The 16,791-nt window shown below is 35.9% G+C and overlaps 2 protein-coding genes across 4 annotated transcripts in view; one reads left to right on the top strand and one right to left on the bottom strand.

The window, feature by feature from the left end:
• The window catches only part of USP50 (ubiquitin specific peptidase 50), a 40,802-nt gene extending 32,234 nt beyond the window's left edge, over window positions 1-8,568 (top strand). Inside the window, exons 7-8 of one of the 2 annotated variants that reach the window (XM_027570863.2) lie at window positions 1,894-2,126; window positions 8,432-8,568. In XM_027570863.2, the coding sequence (XP_027426664.2) occupies window positions 1,894-2,079 (186 nt within the window). In that variant the 3' untranslated portion in view covers window positions 2,080-2,126; window positions 8,432-8,568. Of the gene's footprint in view, window positions 1-1,893; window positions 2,180-8,431 lie in introns of those variants that run through there. The other variant, XM_027570862.2, reaches the window with a different exon arrangement.
• The window catches only part of USP8 (ubiquitin specific peptidase 8), a 73,074-nt gene continuing 57,417 nt past the window's right edge, over window positions 1,135-16,791 (bottom strand). The window contains exons 11-21 of one of the 2 annotated variants that reach the window (XM_027570861.2): window positions 15,772-16,356; window positions 13,505-13,591; window positions 11,798-11,875; window positions 11,128-11,390; window positions 9,070-9,282; window positions 8,423-8,633; window positions 6,961-7,197; window positions 6,165-6,307; window positions 4,074-4,206; window positions 3,726-3,917; window positions 1,135-1,365 (exon numbers count right to left, since the gene is read on the bottom strand). In XM_027570861.2, coding sequence (XP_027426662.2) covers window positions 3,732-3,917; window positions 4,074-4,206; window positions 6,165-6,307; window positions 6,961-7,197; window positions 8,423-8,633; window positions 9,070-9,282; window positions 11,128-11,390; window positions 11,798-11,875; window positions 13,505-13,591; window positions 15,772-16,356 — 2,136 coding nt within the window. In that variant the 3' untranslated portion in view covers window positions 1,135-1,365; window positions 3,726-3,731. Of the gene's footprint in view, window positions 1,366-3,033; window positions 3,918-4,073; window positions 4,207-6,164; window positions 6,308-6,960; window positions 7,198-8,422; window positions 8,634-9,069; window positions 9,283-11,127; window positions 11,391-11,797; window positions 11,876-13,504; window positions 13,592-15,771; window positions 16,357-16,791 lie in introns of those variants that run through there. The other variant, XM_027570860.2, reaches the window with a different exon arrangement.

Below are 16,791 nucleotides of genomic sequence, written 5' to 3'. Positions count from 1 at the left end.
ACTACCTCTTGTGCTTGTGGAACCGTTGAAATCCGGGCACCCTGGTTCCAGGGACCAGGAACTGTCTTTATGCCCAGTCATGGTATCAAACACATATCTGGCTATTCTTTTATTTCCTATTTTTGGTCCCTGGGGATTACACTCACTATAAAATCTTTTAGTATCAGCCATGCATTTCAAAGGGTGTTTACCAAGTTTATCCAGCTTTCCTTAGTTTTGTACCCAAGGCTTTCATGCAAATTGTCTGCCATTAACTGTTGAAATTTCATTCTAGAAAGATGCTTTACATTCTGTCAAAAAAAATTTTTTTACATAAAGTTATCCAAACTAACACAATACTCCAGCTGTGATTAGTGTGATCCATTCAGAACAAGAATACTTCGTCTTCTGGATACTAACATATCCACCCAATGTCTTTTTCTCCAATTACATCATACTATCATGGGCACCATTTTATAAATGAGGAAGCTGAAGCATGTCAGCTTAAGGTCACAGGGCAAGGACCAGGACTAGAGCTTGGATCTTTTAAATGTCAGCTTTGAGATATTTTTGTAACATGTAACGTGAGAGGTAGGGAAAATGAAGGTCTAAGGGAACATTTAGTAAGTACCTCCTATGTGTTAGTTCTATAATATCAAAGATACCGGATAACTGCTGTATAAGATGTGTCTTATTACCCCATTTTCATAGATGGGGAAATTAAAGCTCAGAAAGTTAAAATAATTTCCTTAAGGTCATTGTGCAGTATTAGAACTGAATTCACAGTCAGAATTGACTATAAAAATCCATCTCCTGGGACGCCTGGGTGGCTCAGTCAGTTAAGCATCTGCCTTCAACTCAGATCATGATCCCAGGATCCTGGGATGGAGCCCAGCACTGGGTTCTCTGCTCAGGGGCGAGCCTGCTTCTCCCTCTCCCTGCCGCTACCTCCTGCTTGTCCTGACAGATAAATAAAACCTTAAAAAAAAAATCCATCTTCTTTCCTCTATACCAGGGGTCAGCAAACTTACTCTGTAAAAGGCCAGATAGTAAATATTTTAGGCTTCATGGGCTATATGGTCTCTTTTGCAACTATTCAGCTTTACTGTTGTGTTGTGAAAGCAGCCACTGAGAAACATAAAATGAATGAGCATGGCTGTGTTCCCATAAAACTTTATTTACTGAAATTTGAGTTTTATATAATTTTCACATCACAAAATATTTTTATTTTTCAACCATACAAAATATGAAATGCATTCTTAACTCCCAGGCCATGCAAAAACAGGCTGCATTTGGCCCAAGGGCAACTGGTTTGTTACCCCTGCTCTACACCGTCCATCTTCTGAGAAGTGGGGTTCTCCAGCATCTGTCTCAAACATTCCTTTACTGGGTTAGGAAAGACATAGGAAAAAGAGAATGGAACAGGTTCTTCTTTGGATGCTACATGACTAAGGGGGTTGTTGCTGCCCAAGCTCCTCAAATTGTGTTGCAGCAATATGCAGTTGTTTAAACGTCTTGTCCCAACGTTAACTGTCTTTTTTTCATGTCTCTCCTTAGCCTATCTTCAAAATTAAACTGTAAGCTCATTTAGGAAAGAGCACTCTTCTTATTTTATAATTTCCTTTAATCTTTATGTGTAGCAGGTGCTCAGTATTCAATGATATTCGATGCTGCCAAATACTATCCTATTTCGTTCACAGACTCTTTACATAGTCAATGGGCCCAATATATAAGCAGTTCAATGAATGAAAAATAATATAGCAGTTAGGCCATATGTAGGATTTAACAATATTACTACTTCCTTTTAACTTAGCGTAAGGGACAATTATGAAAAATATTCTTGGCCCTACCTTTTTTGTTCCAACAGAATTATTTGCATGTGAATACTAAGTCCGACATTCCTTCTTCCCCTAGAACCACTTCGGAGACCTGGATGGTGGCCACTACACTGCTTTCTGCAAGAACTCAGTGACCGAGGCCTGGTATAGCTTTGATGACACACGAGTCAGTGAGATTCCAGATACTTCAGTTCAAACTGCTACAGCCTATCTCCTGTTCTATAGCTGCCAGCCCTTTTCTATAAGAAAATGCAAGAGCTAGGAAAAATGCTATTTCCTGAAAGTTGCAAAACAAGCAATCAGAAACTGGTACTTAAGTTTTGCTTTGTCATTAAACTCTTGTAACTTATTTGCATCACTGACATTTTTAAGTCTTTCTGGTATATTGTGTACCCTTTTATATAAGGCTCTACCAAAGAAGATAGGTCTGGGCCTACCAAAAAAGGCAGCATGAAAATAATGAAATTCTAATCAATGGGGGCCTTCAAAGCACTGCAAATTATGTATCAATTTCAGGCTTCAAAATTCAATGTTTATTAAGGTGAATTATCATAGAGTATCTCAATTACATATATCCACCAAATTATTTTCCAAAGATGCTTCATGGAGCTAAACCAAAGTAAGTTTTGTTCAAGTGGCTCTGTGACCTTAAGAATATGATTTAAAATATTTATCAATTTAGCCAAGAACTCTAATAAGTCTCTTAGACCAACTGCAGAACATGAAAGGTTGCCAACCTCACAATTCAAAACCCATCCTTTCATCCTCTCCCTGACAGTCCACCAATGGTGACATCTTTCAGAAGCACCTTTTACAATCTTATTTTTATATGGAGAGTTTTTATTTATTTCATCTATAGCACCTAAGTCCATGAGGTAATAATAAATTCTAAGCTCCTCTATCTCTTTGAATACATCATTTTGTAAAGGTGTGGTTCTTAATGCAGTTCACTTTGCAGTCATGTCTGATTCCTATCCCCTTCTATTTTAATTCTGACTCCCAACTCTGAGAATCCTATGCAGTTTTGGATCAAGTTGAAGGCAGAGTAAAGTCAGGTCCTAATGCAACAGGGTAAATGAACTAAATATTAAGTCAATATAGTAGGATAAAGTGTGTGTGTGTGTGTGTGTGTGTGTGTGTTTGTGTGTGTGTGTGTGTGTATATAAAATGGTTTGCTAATATAAAATTAAAGACAGAACACTTACAGGGTTTTAAATTATTTTTCTCATTAAGATTTTAATGTAGGTGTAAATGAAAATTCTCATTTTAAAAAATTAAAGAAAAATTTCCATTTATTTTTTTTTTAGAATAAAGATTTAGTGCACAAATACAGCCCAAAGCCAACAAAAAAATAGCTTTGCCCTGTCATTTCCCTAAGAAAGCACTGCAGTTACTCAGAATAGGCCAAAAGAAAAACAAACCTCTGAGTTCTAGGCTTCACAAAAGGACCACATATTATACTATGTACATTGATTTGATGTGCAAGTGTGCAATAAATATATACACATTCCTATCTGCTTTACATCATTTTAGAGTAGTCATAGATCAAGCTGGGATTTAGAAATGTGAAAAGGCCATACATTGAAAAGGAAAATAAAGGATATAATGGTTTTTAGAATAGAATGCTATAGAATAATAATGCTTAGCTAGTTAATTACTTTAACTTTGGAGTAAACTATAAAGGTTTGGAAATAAATGGTACCTGTAAGGAGTGCTTACTGCGATACTTGTTAAATATTAGTCAGTTTTTCGATAATAGCACTGACCTAAAATATATGGTGATAGTAACACAGCTCCCACTGTCCTAGAATTCCTCTAAAGGGCCAGCCATAGCTATCCAGTATCTTTGTAAGTATGTCAAGAGTTGTGCCGCTCAGCCTCTTAAAAGAGAACTAGCTTATAACCTACTTCTCCTTATGTGGCTACGTCAGTTGCTCGTGGTCCCAATGAAGTATAAAAGAGGATATAAGCTGCCGAAGACTTCACGGAAGAAACAGAGATATCAGAAACTTCATGATCATCGAATTTAAACCACCGCTGTCTTGCTGCATTTTTACAATAGGCAGTGTAGTGGCCTCCATCCAGCCCACCGTAGTGATTCTGTGCCAAACGAGATTGAAAATCAGTTCAAAATGAAATTATCAGCATATTCAACATATTTTAAATAATTCAAAGCTTTATTTTCCTATATAGTAAGGAACCACTTGAAACTTTTTCTTTCTAAGCAAAATATGAAAATTAGTTCAAGATACTTACTGAAACAGAAAACAAATTATATTTCTTCAAATTGTTCTTTGGACCAATAACATACTGTGCCAAGTCAAGATTTTCTAACGGGAAGTCCACAGAGGTCTGTAATTTTTGTTTCCACCTGCCATCATAGGAAAAACTGCAGAGCAAAACATAACAGCAATTATACCAACAGACCAAAAATATCAGAAGGCCTCTAATTCATTCCTTAATATTCTAGATTTTAGCCAGGATCATAAACCATTTCAAACACACTCAGAATTTCAGTAGTGGAAGGACCTGTAAAGATGTTTGGCTTCATTTCCACCTTACAAACGAGAAAACTGAGGCACTGAGATATGAAATGACTTGCCCTAAGTCAAACAGCTAAGGGGTGTAGAGACAGAGTCCTACCTTGGTCCCTTGATCCCTAAGCTGGCTAGAACTGTTAGATGAGTCTACAAAGGTAATAAGCTGTGAAGTCCCATGTTGATAATGCTAGTCACCACACAAGTACAGAAGAAAGACTGAGGAGAGCTGCTCTATACATTTAAGACTGTACTGTTGGGGACACTGGAGCTGGAAACTATGCGCACACAGACCATGCAGATACCCCCTGCTTTTCAAAAGTTGGCGTGACACTGCTTCGTTTTAGGGAAGACATATTAGTAGCTGTTTTTGCTAACCAAAAGAAATCTGAAGAGGATTTCTGCTTTTAAGAAAAAAGGTGCAAAGTGAAAACAGCACGCGGCATCATGTTCTGCAGTAAAGCTGGAGGAGGCGGCAGGCATCCTGCCGAGTGGCCAGAGCGCTACCACCAAGGTCCTGCCCGGAATACTCAGCGTCAAGCTGCCACAGCTCTGAACTGTCTGTTGGCATCTGTGTTAGCAAGATGTGTCTTAAGGTATCAGAAAAGCCCAAGAGAAGGTTATTTTGGGGGTCTGGAAATGTTCAAAGATTTTCCCTATAAATTAATGGTAACTGCTTCTTTGCTTTTTACCATTTTGGCTTATGAAAGATTTCACAGGAATACTCTTTTTGCACAGCAGGAGAAAACTGCAATGGCATTCCACTGTCCTGACATACTCTGCTCCTTTAAACACCAAAATACTGGTATAATATTATATATGGTAATATAATATTATATATTATTATATTATTTCAGAGTTAATTTTCAAAAACTGAATTCTGAACCATTTATATTAAATATGTAATCATTTATAGAATGTTTATACCTCTACAATCCTCAAGAAAAAAAACTAAACAAGCTTCTGTTAGAATTTACATGAGGAATCTGAACACATCAATGTTGAAATTATAGTAACTGCCAAAGAATCTCCAATAATACAAAATGAAACAAATTAATATTCTTTGAAACAAATTATAGCTCTCAATAAAAAGATTAAACTTAAAAAACCAAAAGACCTGGGATATGTTTACAACGATCTGCTCTTATTTCTTCTATTACAGGGTCAGGTCCAGGGAAAAATCTGGACAAAAATGTCTGCACCCAACAATGGCATCCTTAACATCTTTAAGACTACATTTTAAAAACCTCTATTTCAGGAGTGCCTGGGTGGCACAGTTGGTTAAGTGCCCGACTCTTCATTTCAGCTCAGGTCGTGATCTCAGGTCGTGAGGTCGAGCGCTGTGTTGGGCTCTGTGCTCAGCACAGAGTCTGTTTGAGACTCTCAACCTTCTCAGACTTTGCCTCTGCATGTGCATACTCACTCTAAAATAAATCTTTAAAAAACATTCTATATTTCATCTTCAGCACAGGATTCTTTTAGTTTACTGTTTGATAAATTTTATTGGCTAATCATTTCTGTTCTACTGTATAAATACATTTTCATTTGATGTTTTATAATGATGTAAAATTCTATATTTGAAATGCAATAATTTCATTTTTTTGAAGATTAAATTACATGAAAGAGTCATGTTATCATTTTGTTCTGTTATTGCAAACACTAAGTAAGGAGTCTCTCATTTCTGCCTTATTTCCCTGAGATAATCTTCCTTTGTAATGCATCTTTAGCAGGCAGTACAACAAAATGACTTATAAAATGAAGGACTTAGAATTCCTTCATCTACTATTGTAGAAAAATTTGTTTCCTTTACCGTTTCAGATGCACTAAAAGCACAGGTGGCAACTTCCAGATTTCTATCTTTTTTAAAGAATCCCGTCGAGTTCTGCAGTGACTACAGTAAAACCGATTGTTATCTGTGAGCTTCTCTTCTTTGGAAAATAATCTAAGGCAATCCTGGAGGCAAAAACAAGTAGTAGTTACTCATCAGTATCACTAGGCATCTACTCAAGAAGTTATTCTGCTGGGCATGAGGGATACAACAGTGAACTAGAAGAAGAGTCCTCTCCTAAAGTTTATGACCTAGTGGGGCACCCAGAGGGGAGAGCCGACAGTAACAAGAGTGCAGTGTGTTGGTGAGCGCTGCCAGGGGCGGAGGGAAGCAGTCCTGCATGTCTGCGCTCTACCCAGTGCCTCTGGAAGTCTTGCTGGAAGAAAGGACATTCTCAAGGAAGCGAACACAAAGGTATCAACAAGCTAGCTAAATTACACTGTTGTGAGGAAAACAGGCTATTTGATCCCCAGGTAGAGCAAATTCTTATAAAAGTGAACCTAAGTTAAAATCACTATACAATTTTCAAACTTCAAAGTGCAAGCTTTAAAAAACATTTAATTCTGAAAGAATATTTAACAGGAAAATATCTTTTAAAAAGGAAAACTTTAAAAAAATCTTTAAATTTTTCTAATATACACAGATATAATTAAAACAAAATGTGGGAATTTTACCTATAAAACGTTCATAGGGGTGAAGAGCAGAAGTTACTGAATAAAGTATATGTTTGTATGCATAAACAACTTTTATTCAACAAATCATTTTCCTTTGAGCTTACCTGTAATGTACATTTACTTGTAGAAGCTAAGGGTAGAGACAAGTACATGAAGGCCTCAAATGTCCTAGACTTTTTGTGACAGGTGAGGCACTGTACCGTGGATTTGAACTGACCCTGAAAAAGTGCAACAATAATAGATTCATTGAGCTGCTTGTGTTTCTGCCAAGCATGTTCTGCAGCTTTAAAGTCATCAAGGTGATCATTATTTTCTTCTTTATGTCTCTTCCGATTATCAGCCTGGAAATAAGATTAATATTAAAATTTATATTAATATCTCAAAGTCGAAATTCAAATATAAAATTGAAAGAATATATGGCATACACTTTGTAGATTTAGAAACACTTCTGCTTCCTTTCATGAAGGAGTTCTAATCTCATTAAGTACTACAAAAAAATTCTAGCCAAAAATCCTCCCCCCCAACCCTACTTTATCCGAAGGCTGTGACTTATTTTAATTAATTTATTAAAGATTTTACTTAATTGAGAGAGAGAGAGTGTGAAAGACAGGGAGAGAGAATCTGAAGCAGCCCCTGCACTGAGCACAGAGCCCAGTGTGGGGCTCAATCCCACAACCACGAAATTGTGACCTGAGTCGAAACCAAGAGTCGAATGCTTAACCAACTGAGCCACCCAGGTGCCTCGTAGGACTTGTATTATTAAACAGAAATTAACAAAATACATTTTCTTAAGGGATGGAGATTAAGGAGTGCATTTGGCATGATGAGCACCGGGTGATGTATGGAAGTCACTAGATTGTATACCTGAAACTAATATTAACTGGAATTAAGAATTTAAATAAACATGTATTTTATTAACTTTATGTTGAAAATTTTGCTTTTGAAAAGAGGATATCTGGGAATTAGGGCTACAACTAGACAGAATTCGTTGTCCTAGGCTCATGGATGGATACACACATATACTTTATATATAGTCACATACACATACACACAAAATACGTATTTATACACGTGTGTGTATGTGTGTGTATGTATGTTCAGTGGTAACAACAAAGGTTAACTAAGAGATACATGCCTCAGTAACTATTCACATGAATCCTCTGGTTACATGTGGTAATTCTTATTTTAGAAAAAAAATAAAAATGATATATACAAAATATATAAATAATAAGATGTTCAGGTGGTCTACAGCTAATCTTTTATAAAATTTGTGTTTAAATTTACTTTCACATACATGTGGTCACAGTTATCTCTAACAACTATTTCAATATTTAAAATTTCTCACAATACAACCTACCATTTTAGTAAGCAAATATAAATTATGTATTTCTTTTAAAATATTAGACCTATCAGATATATGTTTTATAGTTCCCTGCCTAGTACAAAGTCACTAGCTTTGAAAACTAGCAATGAACAATCACCAACTATAATTTTAAATTGCTATAAAAATTACAGTGTTGAGCACCCTAAAGAGCCTTTACAACTTAGAAAAATCAAATTTCTTACTTTATTTAGATCTTCATGGAGACCATCCATTAGGAACAGAAGCAGTTCTTGTGAATCCTGCTGGCTATATCCTGCAAACTGGTCATTGATCTTCCCAATGGTGATTTTGAAGTCTTTGGGGCTGATATACCTATACTGTCCCGTCCACAGGGCTTTCATAATTATGCCGAATTCTTCAGCCACTTCACCTTTATGCCCCAACAAATTTGACCTTTGCAAATAAAGTTATGAAAAAACCAAGTTTTTGAAAGTCAAGGTACAGTGGGTTCTTGAGGTCAATATTAAATTCTTCACATACTGTAACCCAACAGTAAAGTATTTATTTATTCACAGGTTTATTACCAAATCCTCATCTGAATCTTACTTTGATTATACCCTGCCAACTTGCTTCTTTTGGGCTGCGAACCCTGCACCACCTCTTCCTCCTCCTCCTCAACAGGCTCTAGCTGATGACTGAGGTTCTGCCCTCTTGCACTGCTCCTCTCCTGTCTGTCCTTTACCAGAGAAGGCTTTTCTCAAATTTCTCTTGAGAATAAAGATATTTTTTTCCCCCTTCGTCATGTGACTTCTCTGGAGCTGGGTGGTAAGGAAGTGTGGTTAGATCAACCTTTTAATACTATATTGTAACAAGTATGAAATTTCTTTACCTGTTAATATCATCCTGGTAACAGTTTCGGTTGAAATAATCAGCCAAATGTGGAGCATTACATAGGCACTGCAGTATTGAGTTCATATAACAAGTATTTCCTAAATTACGAAGTCCAGTGAGAGCTGGTCCAGATCCTCCAAAAACAGGATTGAGGTTCCGAATCTGAGAAGCAGAAAGCCTAGTGATCTCAGCTTTAGGGTAGCATGTGGGCCTGAGGAAGAAAAAATGTACACCATGTCTTAAAATGCATAGCATCTAAAATTAAGGTTCATACTACAAATGGTAGCAAACTCCAGTACTGGTACCAGAGGACACAGTAATCTTGTAAATAGTTAATAAGTCATAAGGTACTGGGTTTTACAAGACATTTATTATCTAGGTAACTCCGGTTATATTCTGTGACCCTCCCAAGAAACAAGTATTTTTTTTTTTTTTAAATAAGATTTTATTTTTTTTGACAGAGTGAAAGAGGGAACACAAGCAGGGGGAGTGGGAGAGGGAGAACAGGCTTCCTGCAGAGCAGGGAGCCCAACACGGGGCTCGATCCCAGGGCCCTGGGATCATGACCTGAGCCAAAGGCAGACGCTTAATGACTGAGCCACCCAGGCGCCCCGTAACAAGTATCTTTAACCTCTTATTTGGGTCTATGGTTCTTACACCTTGAGATAGATTCCCTGGCTTCTCATGAACAGGTAGTCTTCTGGTAGAGAAGGCTCTTTCAAATTCCTTTAAATAATCCTAGGAAGTTTAGCATTACCAAATGTTGAGCTCAACCAGAATGCCAAAGAATAAAAAGCTTATTATGTGGAATAGATATCAAAAGAGGCAGGGATTATTTGGGTACTATTACCTGAAACACAGAGGTGTGCTGACAAATGTGGTAGCCACTGGCCACAGGTAGCTAATTAAATTTTAAATTAAAAATGCAGCTCCTTAGTTACATTTGCTACAATTCTAAATAACCATTACCATACTGAACAGCACTGGACTAGAGAATGTCTTTAAGACTTCTGTTACTTAGTGTATTTGACTTATATGCAGAGCTTCTAGAACTGCTATATAGCATTAAGAAAAATCTTAACTGATATTTCTTTTATTATTGATCCTAAGCACACTTCCACCCCTGAAAGGAATATTAAGAACAGATTAAACTGTTTCAATCAGCTTTTCTTTACATGTGCTCTGGTGTATGCATTCATGTACTCCTCTGTTGAACACATATAAAAATACATAAACTGCATGTGTGATTGTTTTCAAAAACTTCAAGTCTTCAAATTAAACTTTAATAAGAATGATGATTCAAGAAGGAATTAAATCTTACCAGTTTTAATAGTTAGCCCTAATATAAACCCATTTATTTGTACTTCCATCTATACCCCTCCCCCTAAAAGTAAAGATTAGAAGTGATAAGTAGATTTGACAATTATCTCCTCATAATCCTATCAATCATTAAGTCAGGAGCATTGGAGGGATCACACCAGGAATACATCTAAATGAGATGTTGGTTTGGGAAAAATAATTGAACCTACTGATCATTCACTACTTGTGAATAGCAGAAATGCAATGAAGAAAAACAGAGCAGAGTAAGGATTAGGAGCTGATACACACAATACCTATTATTTTAATACTATTTAAGTTTGCTTCCACAGTACAGGTGAAGTTAAAAAAAAAAAAGTTTGGAATTTGAGAGCTGCAACAAGATAAACTCAACAATCCTATAGATTATGGTCCTTAAAGAGAAATTTAGGAACCATGGAGATTTATGAAAAACTTCTAGGTAGTCTATACCATGCTACCCTAAAATATAATAATGTATATTCTTTTATATCTACATTAACACTTATTATAATAATCTTCCCTGATATATTTAAGTTAGCACTTGGGATAAAAACCAAGGAATTTAATCCATTCATTTTTTTCTGTGCTAAATAACAATGGCTGATACAGCCATCCTCAGAAATTTCTGACTCCCTGGTATTAATAAACTTGTATGTTTAGAGTAGAAGTTTTCAAATATAACAGATTTTTCTAGTTTTAAGAGTTAGAATAAACTTACTTGTTTTCCCGATTAACTGTTGGAGTTACTGTTGGCTTCCTCTTCTCTTCCTCTTGAATGGCCTGGGTTATATCTGGGGAGGAGTAGGAGCGCTTCAGTTTGGACGGTTCCCTATCCCGCTCAGCAGGAATCTGTGGCTTGGCTTTATGAGTTGGAGGGGTGGAAGGAGGTGCAGATGAAGGAGTCATTTCCGGTGGATACATATGAACAGTGTTGGTGGGTGAATGATAATAACGAAAAGTTCCAGTAATTGGGTCAAGAAACTTAGATGGAAAAGAAACAAAAAAACAAAACAGGTCAAAAACAATGACCATTACAAACAAAAAAAGTCACTCAGAAGTATTCCACTGCTAAATTTACTTTTGGGTTAAAATAATTTGATAAGATGGTAATAATCACTTCTATAATAAAACTTCCAAAGAACTTTAGGTATTAAATAAACTGTTTCTAAATGACAATGCCAGAAATGCTCATATATTGTAGCCAGAATCTCAGAATGAATATATTGAGAAATCTAACCCCGCTGTAATTAGGGAAATGAGCTACGTCCTCAATAATGAAGAAACAGAACGCATTAGAAAAGTTCTAGAAAAAAACAAAACAAAAAAAGGCTTTTTAAATAAGGACACATGACCATGTTATTTATTTATGTGCTAATTTTGAGTTTTACCTTGGCCCAGCCTGAAGGCAGTCCTGGTACGATCCTCCCCATTTCTTCACTTCGTGCTCTTGTCAAAGGCTCTCGAGCCTGGTTAAAAAAAAAAAAAAAAAAAATCAATTAAATTGTGCCATATATAGACTTAAGCTACCTGTCCAAAAAACCAAAGAGCCTTGTGTTGGTTGCCCTTAATATTTTTAAAATCAAATTTAAAAATGAAAACCATACGTGGTCTCAAAGTCCAAATATTTCCAGCAAGGGTAAGAGAAATGTATGTATGCACAAGCCCATTATGATGGTGGTTTTTAAAGTTTCCTTAAAAAAACAAAAACACAAAGACAATTTCACTGCTAGGTATCAATCCAAAAGAAATGAAAACCTATTTCCACACAAAGATTTGTATGCAAATGTTCACAGCAGCATTATTCATAATAGCCCAAAAGAAGTGGAAGCAATCCAAATATCCATTAACTGGTGAATGAATAATGTGGTATATCCGCATAAGGGAATACTATTCAGCAAATACAAAGGAATAAACTACTGATACACATTACAATATGGATGAATCTCAAAAAATTATACTAAAGACAAATGCAAAAGACCATATATATATATATATATATATGTAAACACACACACACACACACACACACACACACACAGACACACACACACCACTACATTTAAATGATATGCCCAGAAGAGACCTAGCTATGGAGACAGAGTAGATCATGGTTGCCTGTGGCTTTAGGATAAAAACAAGGAGTGAATATAATTGGGCACTATGATGAAAATTTTCTAAAACTGGACTGAGTTAATAGTTGTTTCACAACTCTGAACTGAAATCACTGAACTGTAAACTAAAAATGGGTGGATTTTATGGTATGCAAATTATACCTCAATAAAACTCAAATAAAAACAAAGGCAAAGATGTCTTATAAGATCTAAATATTTCAAAAATTGTGATGAAGTACACATAAAACAAAATTTGTCATCTTAACCATTTTTAAATATATAGCTTAGTGATACTAAGCATATTTGCAGTGTTGTGCAACCAATTTCAAGAAATCTCTTCATCTTGCAAAACTGAAACTCTGCACCCATTTTAAACAACTCTCCACTTCCCCCATCCACCTGGCAACCACCCTATATAAATGGAATCACACAGTATTTGTCTCTTTGTGACTGGCTAATTTCACTTGCAAAATGTTCTGAAGATTCATCTACATTGTAGCATGTGTCACAAATTTCCTTCCTTTTTAAAAAGGCTGAATAATACACCATTATATGTATATACCACATTTATTTATTTATTCATCTGTGGATGGATATTTGGGTTGCTTCCATCTTTTGGCTCTTAGGCTATTGTGAATAATAGTGCTATGAACACAGGTGTGTAAATATCTCTTCCAGACCCTTTCAATTTTTTGGGGTATATACCTAGAAGTAGAATTGCTGGATCACGTAGTAAGGCCTAGGTATTTTCTAATTTCATATAATGAGTAGAATATACTATTGTACTTTAAACAGGAAGAAAAACATCTACTTCTTTTAGCATATAAATGGCTCAGTCATGTAAAAACAAACAAAAACACAGCTATGGAAGATAGCAAAGATTTCCTCAGAAAGCAGATCTTAAGATGAAGGATGATGACATGGTAAAGACATCCACGTAGTTGTAATCCATGTGTTTTCCCTACCCAATGAACTACTACTTACTTTATTTCTTTCAGTGTCTTCTGTATTCTCTCTAAAAGTTCCAGTCTTTAGAATTCCACTTTCTGGTTGTCCTTTAATCTTAACAAGCTGTAAAATTATTAAAATTTCAGAAGTGAAAGAAAACTTTAACTGTCCTCCAATATAAACTTGCCTGTCAATCACTAGCTAATACAAGTAAATCCATCAGACTGAAAATATAAAAGGAGGAAAAAAAAAGGAACCTCTGAAAAGTTTATTCAGTTTTATTGTCAAAGTAGATATTTTTAATTAAAGGTGATAGAGCCCATGTGGGATTTCCTAACACTAAAGGTAAAGAAGAAAAGAAACTGATGAATCAATGGTGTTGGGAGAGGGAAGTGTGCCAATCGCTGTGGACAGATTCATGATACATGGCTAAGTATAAGTTGCTGGTCATCGGAGTATATTCACCATGACCTCCTCTGAACAGTCCTTTCATTGTAATCTCACATGATCTGGTTGCCTTCAAAGTGGTCATGTTTTCCCAAAATGAACATATTGAAGAGAATGAAGAGATTATGGGATGTTCGTAAAGAACAATATTCAAAAGTACAAAATCCATTTTAAATCCTCTTAAAATCTATCATAGGTTCCTTTAAAAATCCACTTTAATTTTATAGTTTATTTAAAAAATAACTACAGTAAAGTAAAAACTAAGTATTTGTGACAATTTTAATAAAATTCCAGAATAAATTACATATTTTGCCTACTTTTAAAAGAGCATACAATATGTAATATATATATATATTAACTTTTTTTCAATGTGTTACATATTATAAGAAACATCAAAGACTAATGTGATAATCTCAAGGCTAGATTTGTAGGGCTATTTAGATTTGTATTTGGCACCTATATTAAAAGACCCCAGAAACATGAATGCTTTCAGTTCTTATGACTGTCTGCCTCTAAGTGAAGCAAGATAGAAAGGAAGTGGCTTTGGAATCTTACTGCATATGGGCTCTTAGGCAAACCTCCAAGCTTTAACTTTATTTGTAAACTGAATACTTCATGGACTTATCATTAGAAGGATAAGATAATGTAGGAAAAATACTTGGTGTGTAATTGCTACTCAATGAATAATATTTAAATGTAATAGCTCAACAATTCCGAGTCTCCCATGAATAAAGTGAGAGCATTTTAGTACAATGGCTTCATTTCTCTAACTTTAGGTGTTTAGAAGGCTTTTGTAGGAGATATACATATATATAAGTATATATTTTTTTTGAGAGCAAGCACAAATGTGAGTGGGGTGGGGTAGGGGCTGAGGGAGAGGGAGAGAGAGAATCTCATGCAGGCTCCATGCCCAGCACAGAGCCCAATGTGGGACTGAATCTCATCACCCAGAGATCATGACCTGAGCCGAAACCAAGAGTTGGACTCTCAACCGACTGAGCCACCCAGGTGCCCAGAGAGCTTTATTTTTGATAGCTAAGGTTACTAGGTAAATGTTCCCTGGGTAAGTGTGCCATTAATATGAATTGTTAATTTTGGTCTAAGCCTGAACTGCTGTTTCAGAAGTTATAAAGGTTGACCCTCTGTAAAGATGGTATTTTGCCTTCTATCCGAAGTCATTTTCACACTACCAAAAATGTATTTCCATTTACATGTATGTAAAAAGGGCTGTAACTGTTCCTGCTATTATAAGAACTTATTTGTTCAAAAGGGAAAGGCACTGTTAATTGTATAAAACAGGAAGAAAAAATAAAAAGCACATATGACATCATTTGGTTAAAGAATAACAATAAAAATTGATTCCCAGAATTTTGGGGAGTAGCCAAGGGCAGAAAAAGGCAACGTTAATGGGATTATTGCCAATATTATTGATTAGATGAAGCAACAAACAAAATGACATAGACATGACCACAAAAATCACTATACACAAAGAGAAATGTTGGGCCATTTAGATATCACTGAGTTTGGACATATCCTAAGCAGATACAAGCTCTATCATATACATACTTGGCACCTAACTCCTCCACACTGATCATACATCCCATATAAAAATGAAGAATGTGGGTTAGTTATCTCAATTGCTAAAAATATATTGCATTTCATAGACAAAAAAGCAATCCCATTCCCAGTCAACCAAAGGAGAGTAGGCAAGCAAATGTAGATGGATCAGTACAAATCTATCACCCACTAGAAAATTACTTGAAAGGTCTGTCCTATTTATGGAATGCCCCTGGTGTCTTTTTATCTAATGATTTATTTCACTTACTTGGCAGTTTGTACTGTTTGTTTCTGCTTACCTTGCCTGAATTTGAATCTCCTGCCACAGAGGCATGGGGCACATCTCCCACTGCCTTCTTCTGCAGTTCTGGGGTGGGACACCTCTTGCCCCTATCTTCTGCAGATTTCTTGGCATCGGTAGTTTCATGTTCACTTTTACTTTGTCTTTTTACTCCTGTTATTTCTCTGCCTCTCTTTGCTGAAGTTTCTTTATCTTCTTTCTTGGCCTGTTCACTTTCTCTCTTTTCCATTTCTTCTTTTGCGTTCTGTTGCTTTTCTGTGATTTCATTTTCTTCAGCTTCTTGTTTCTTTCTGGCTTTTTGTTCTTGTTCCTCTCTCCTCAGTTTCTCTTTCTGTTCTTCTTGCTGCCTTTCTCGAAGTTCTTTTTCTTGTCTGTTTTTCTCCATTAGAAGAGCGGTTTCTGCATGAATACGAGCTTTTTCTTCATCTGTTAACATGGCAGTTGCAGGGGGAAATACTGGCTTTGTGGAACGATCAGGAACAACTTTTCCATCCTGAGGAGACTGTTGCTCGTGATCTTTATTTTCAGATTTTATCCTATGATCTTCAGGCAATTTGACTGCTGGTTTTTTAGTACGATCAATCTATATCAACAAAAACAGGGCAAAACATATTTTTGTCAAAATCCAGGAATGTAACCTCAGTTCTTGAAATCAAGTTGTTGTAAAAGAACCATCACTTTGTGGAGACAACATGTGCCAGAGCATCTATTTGTGTCTGTCAAGATTTCTCATAAGGCACTTGGCACTTACTTCCTCTTGATTCCATACTTTCAATATACCATGATATGTTTTGTATTTGGAAGACTTCATCTAAAACATAAAACCTAGACCTGGCCATACCTAAATTTAAGTTACATTTCCACATATCCAACTGCCTACTCAGTATCTCCATGTCAGTGTCTCACATATATACCACAAACCTAACATGGCCAAAATTGATCACACAATATTCCCCCTACAAACATGGTCCTTATCTCATGGATGTAACCACTATTCAAACAGTAGCTTACACAGAAA

Source organism: Zalophus californianus, chromosome 6, assembly GCF_009762305.2.
Source record: "Zalophus californianus isolate mZalCal1 chromosome 6, mZalCal1.pri.v2, whole genome shotgun sequence".
In the NCBI taxonomy this organism is placed as follows: Eukaryota; Metazoa; Chordata; class Mammalia; order Carnivora; family Otariidae; genus Zalophus; species Zalophus californianus.
Note: the sequence above shows the minus strand (reverse complement) of the source record. Positions and strands in the feature narration are given on the sequence as shown.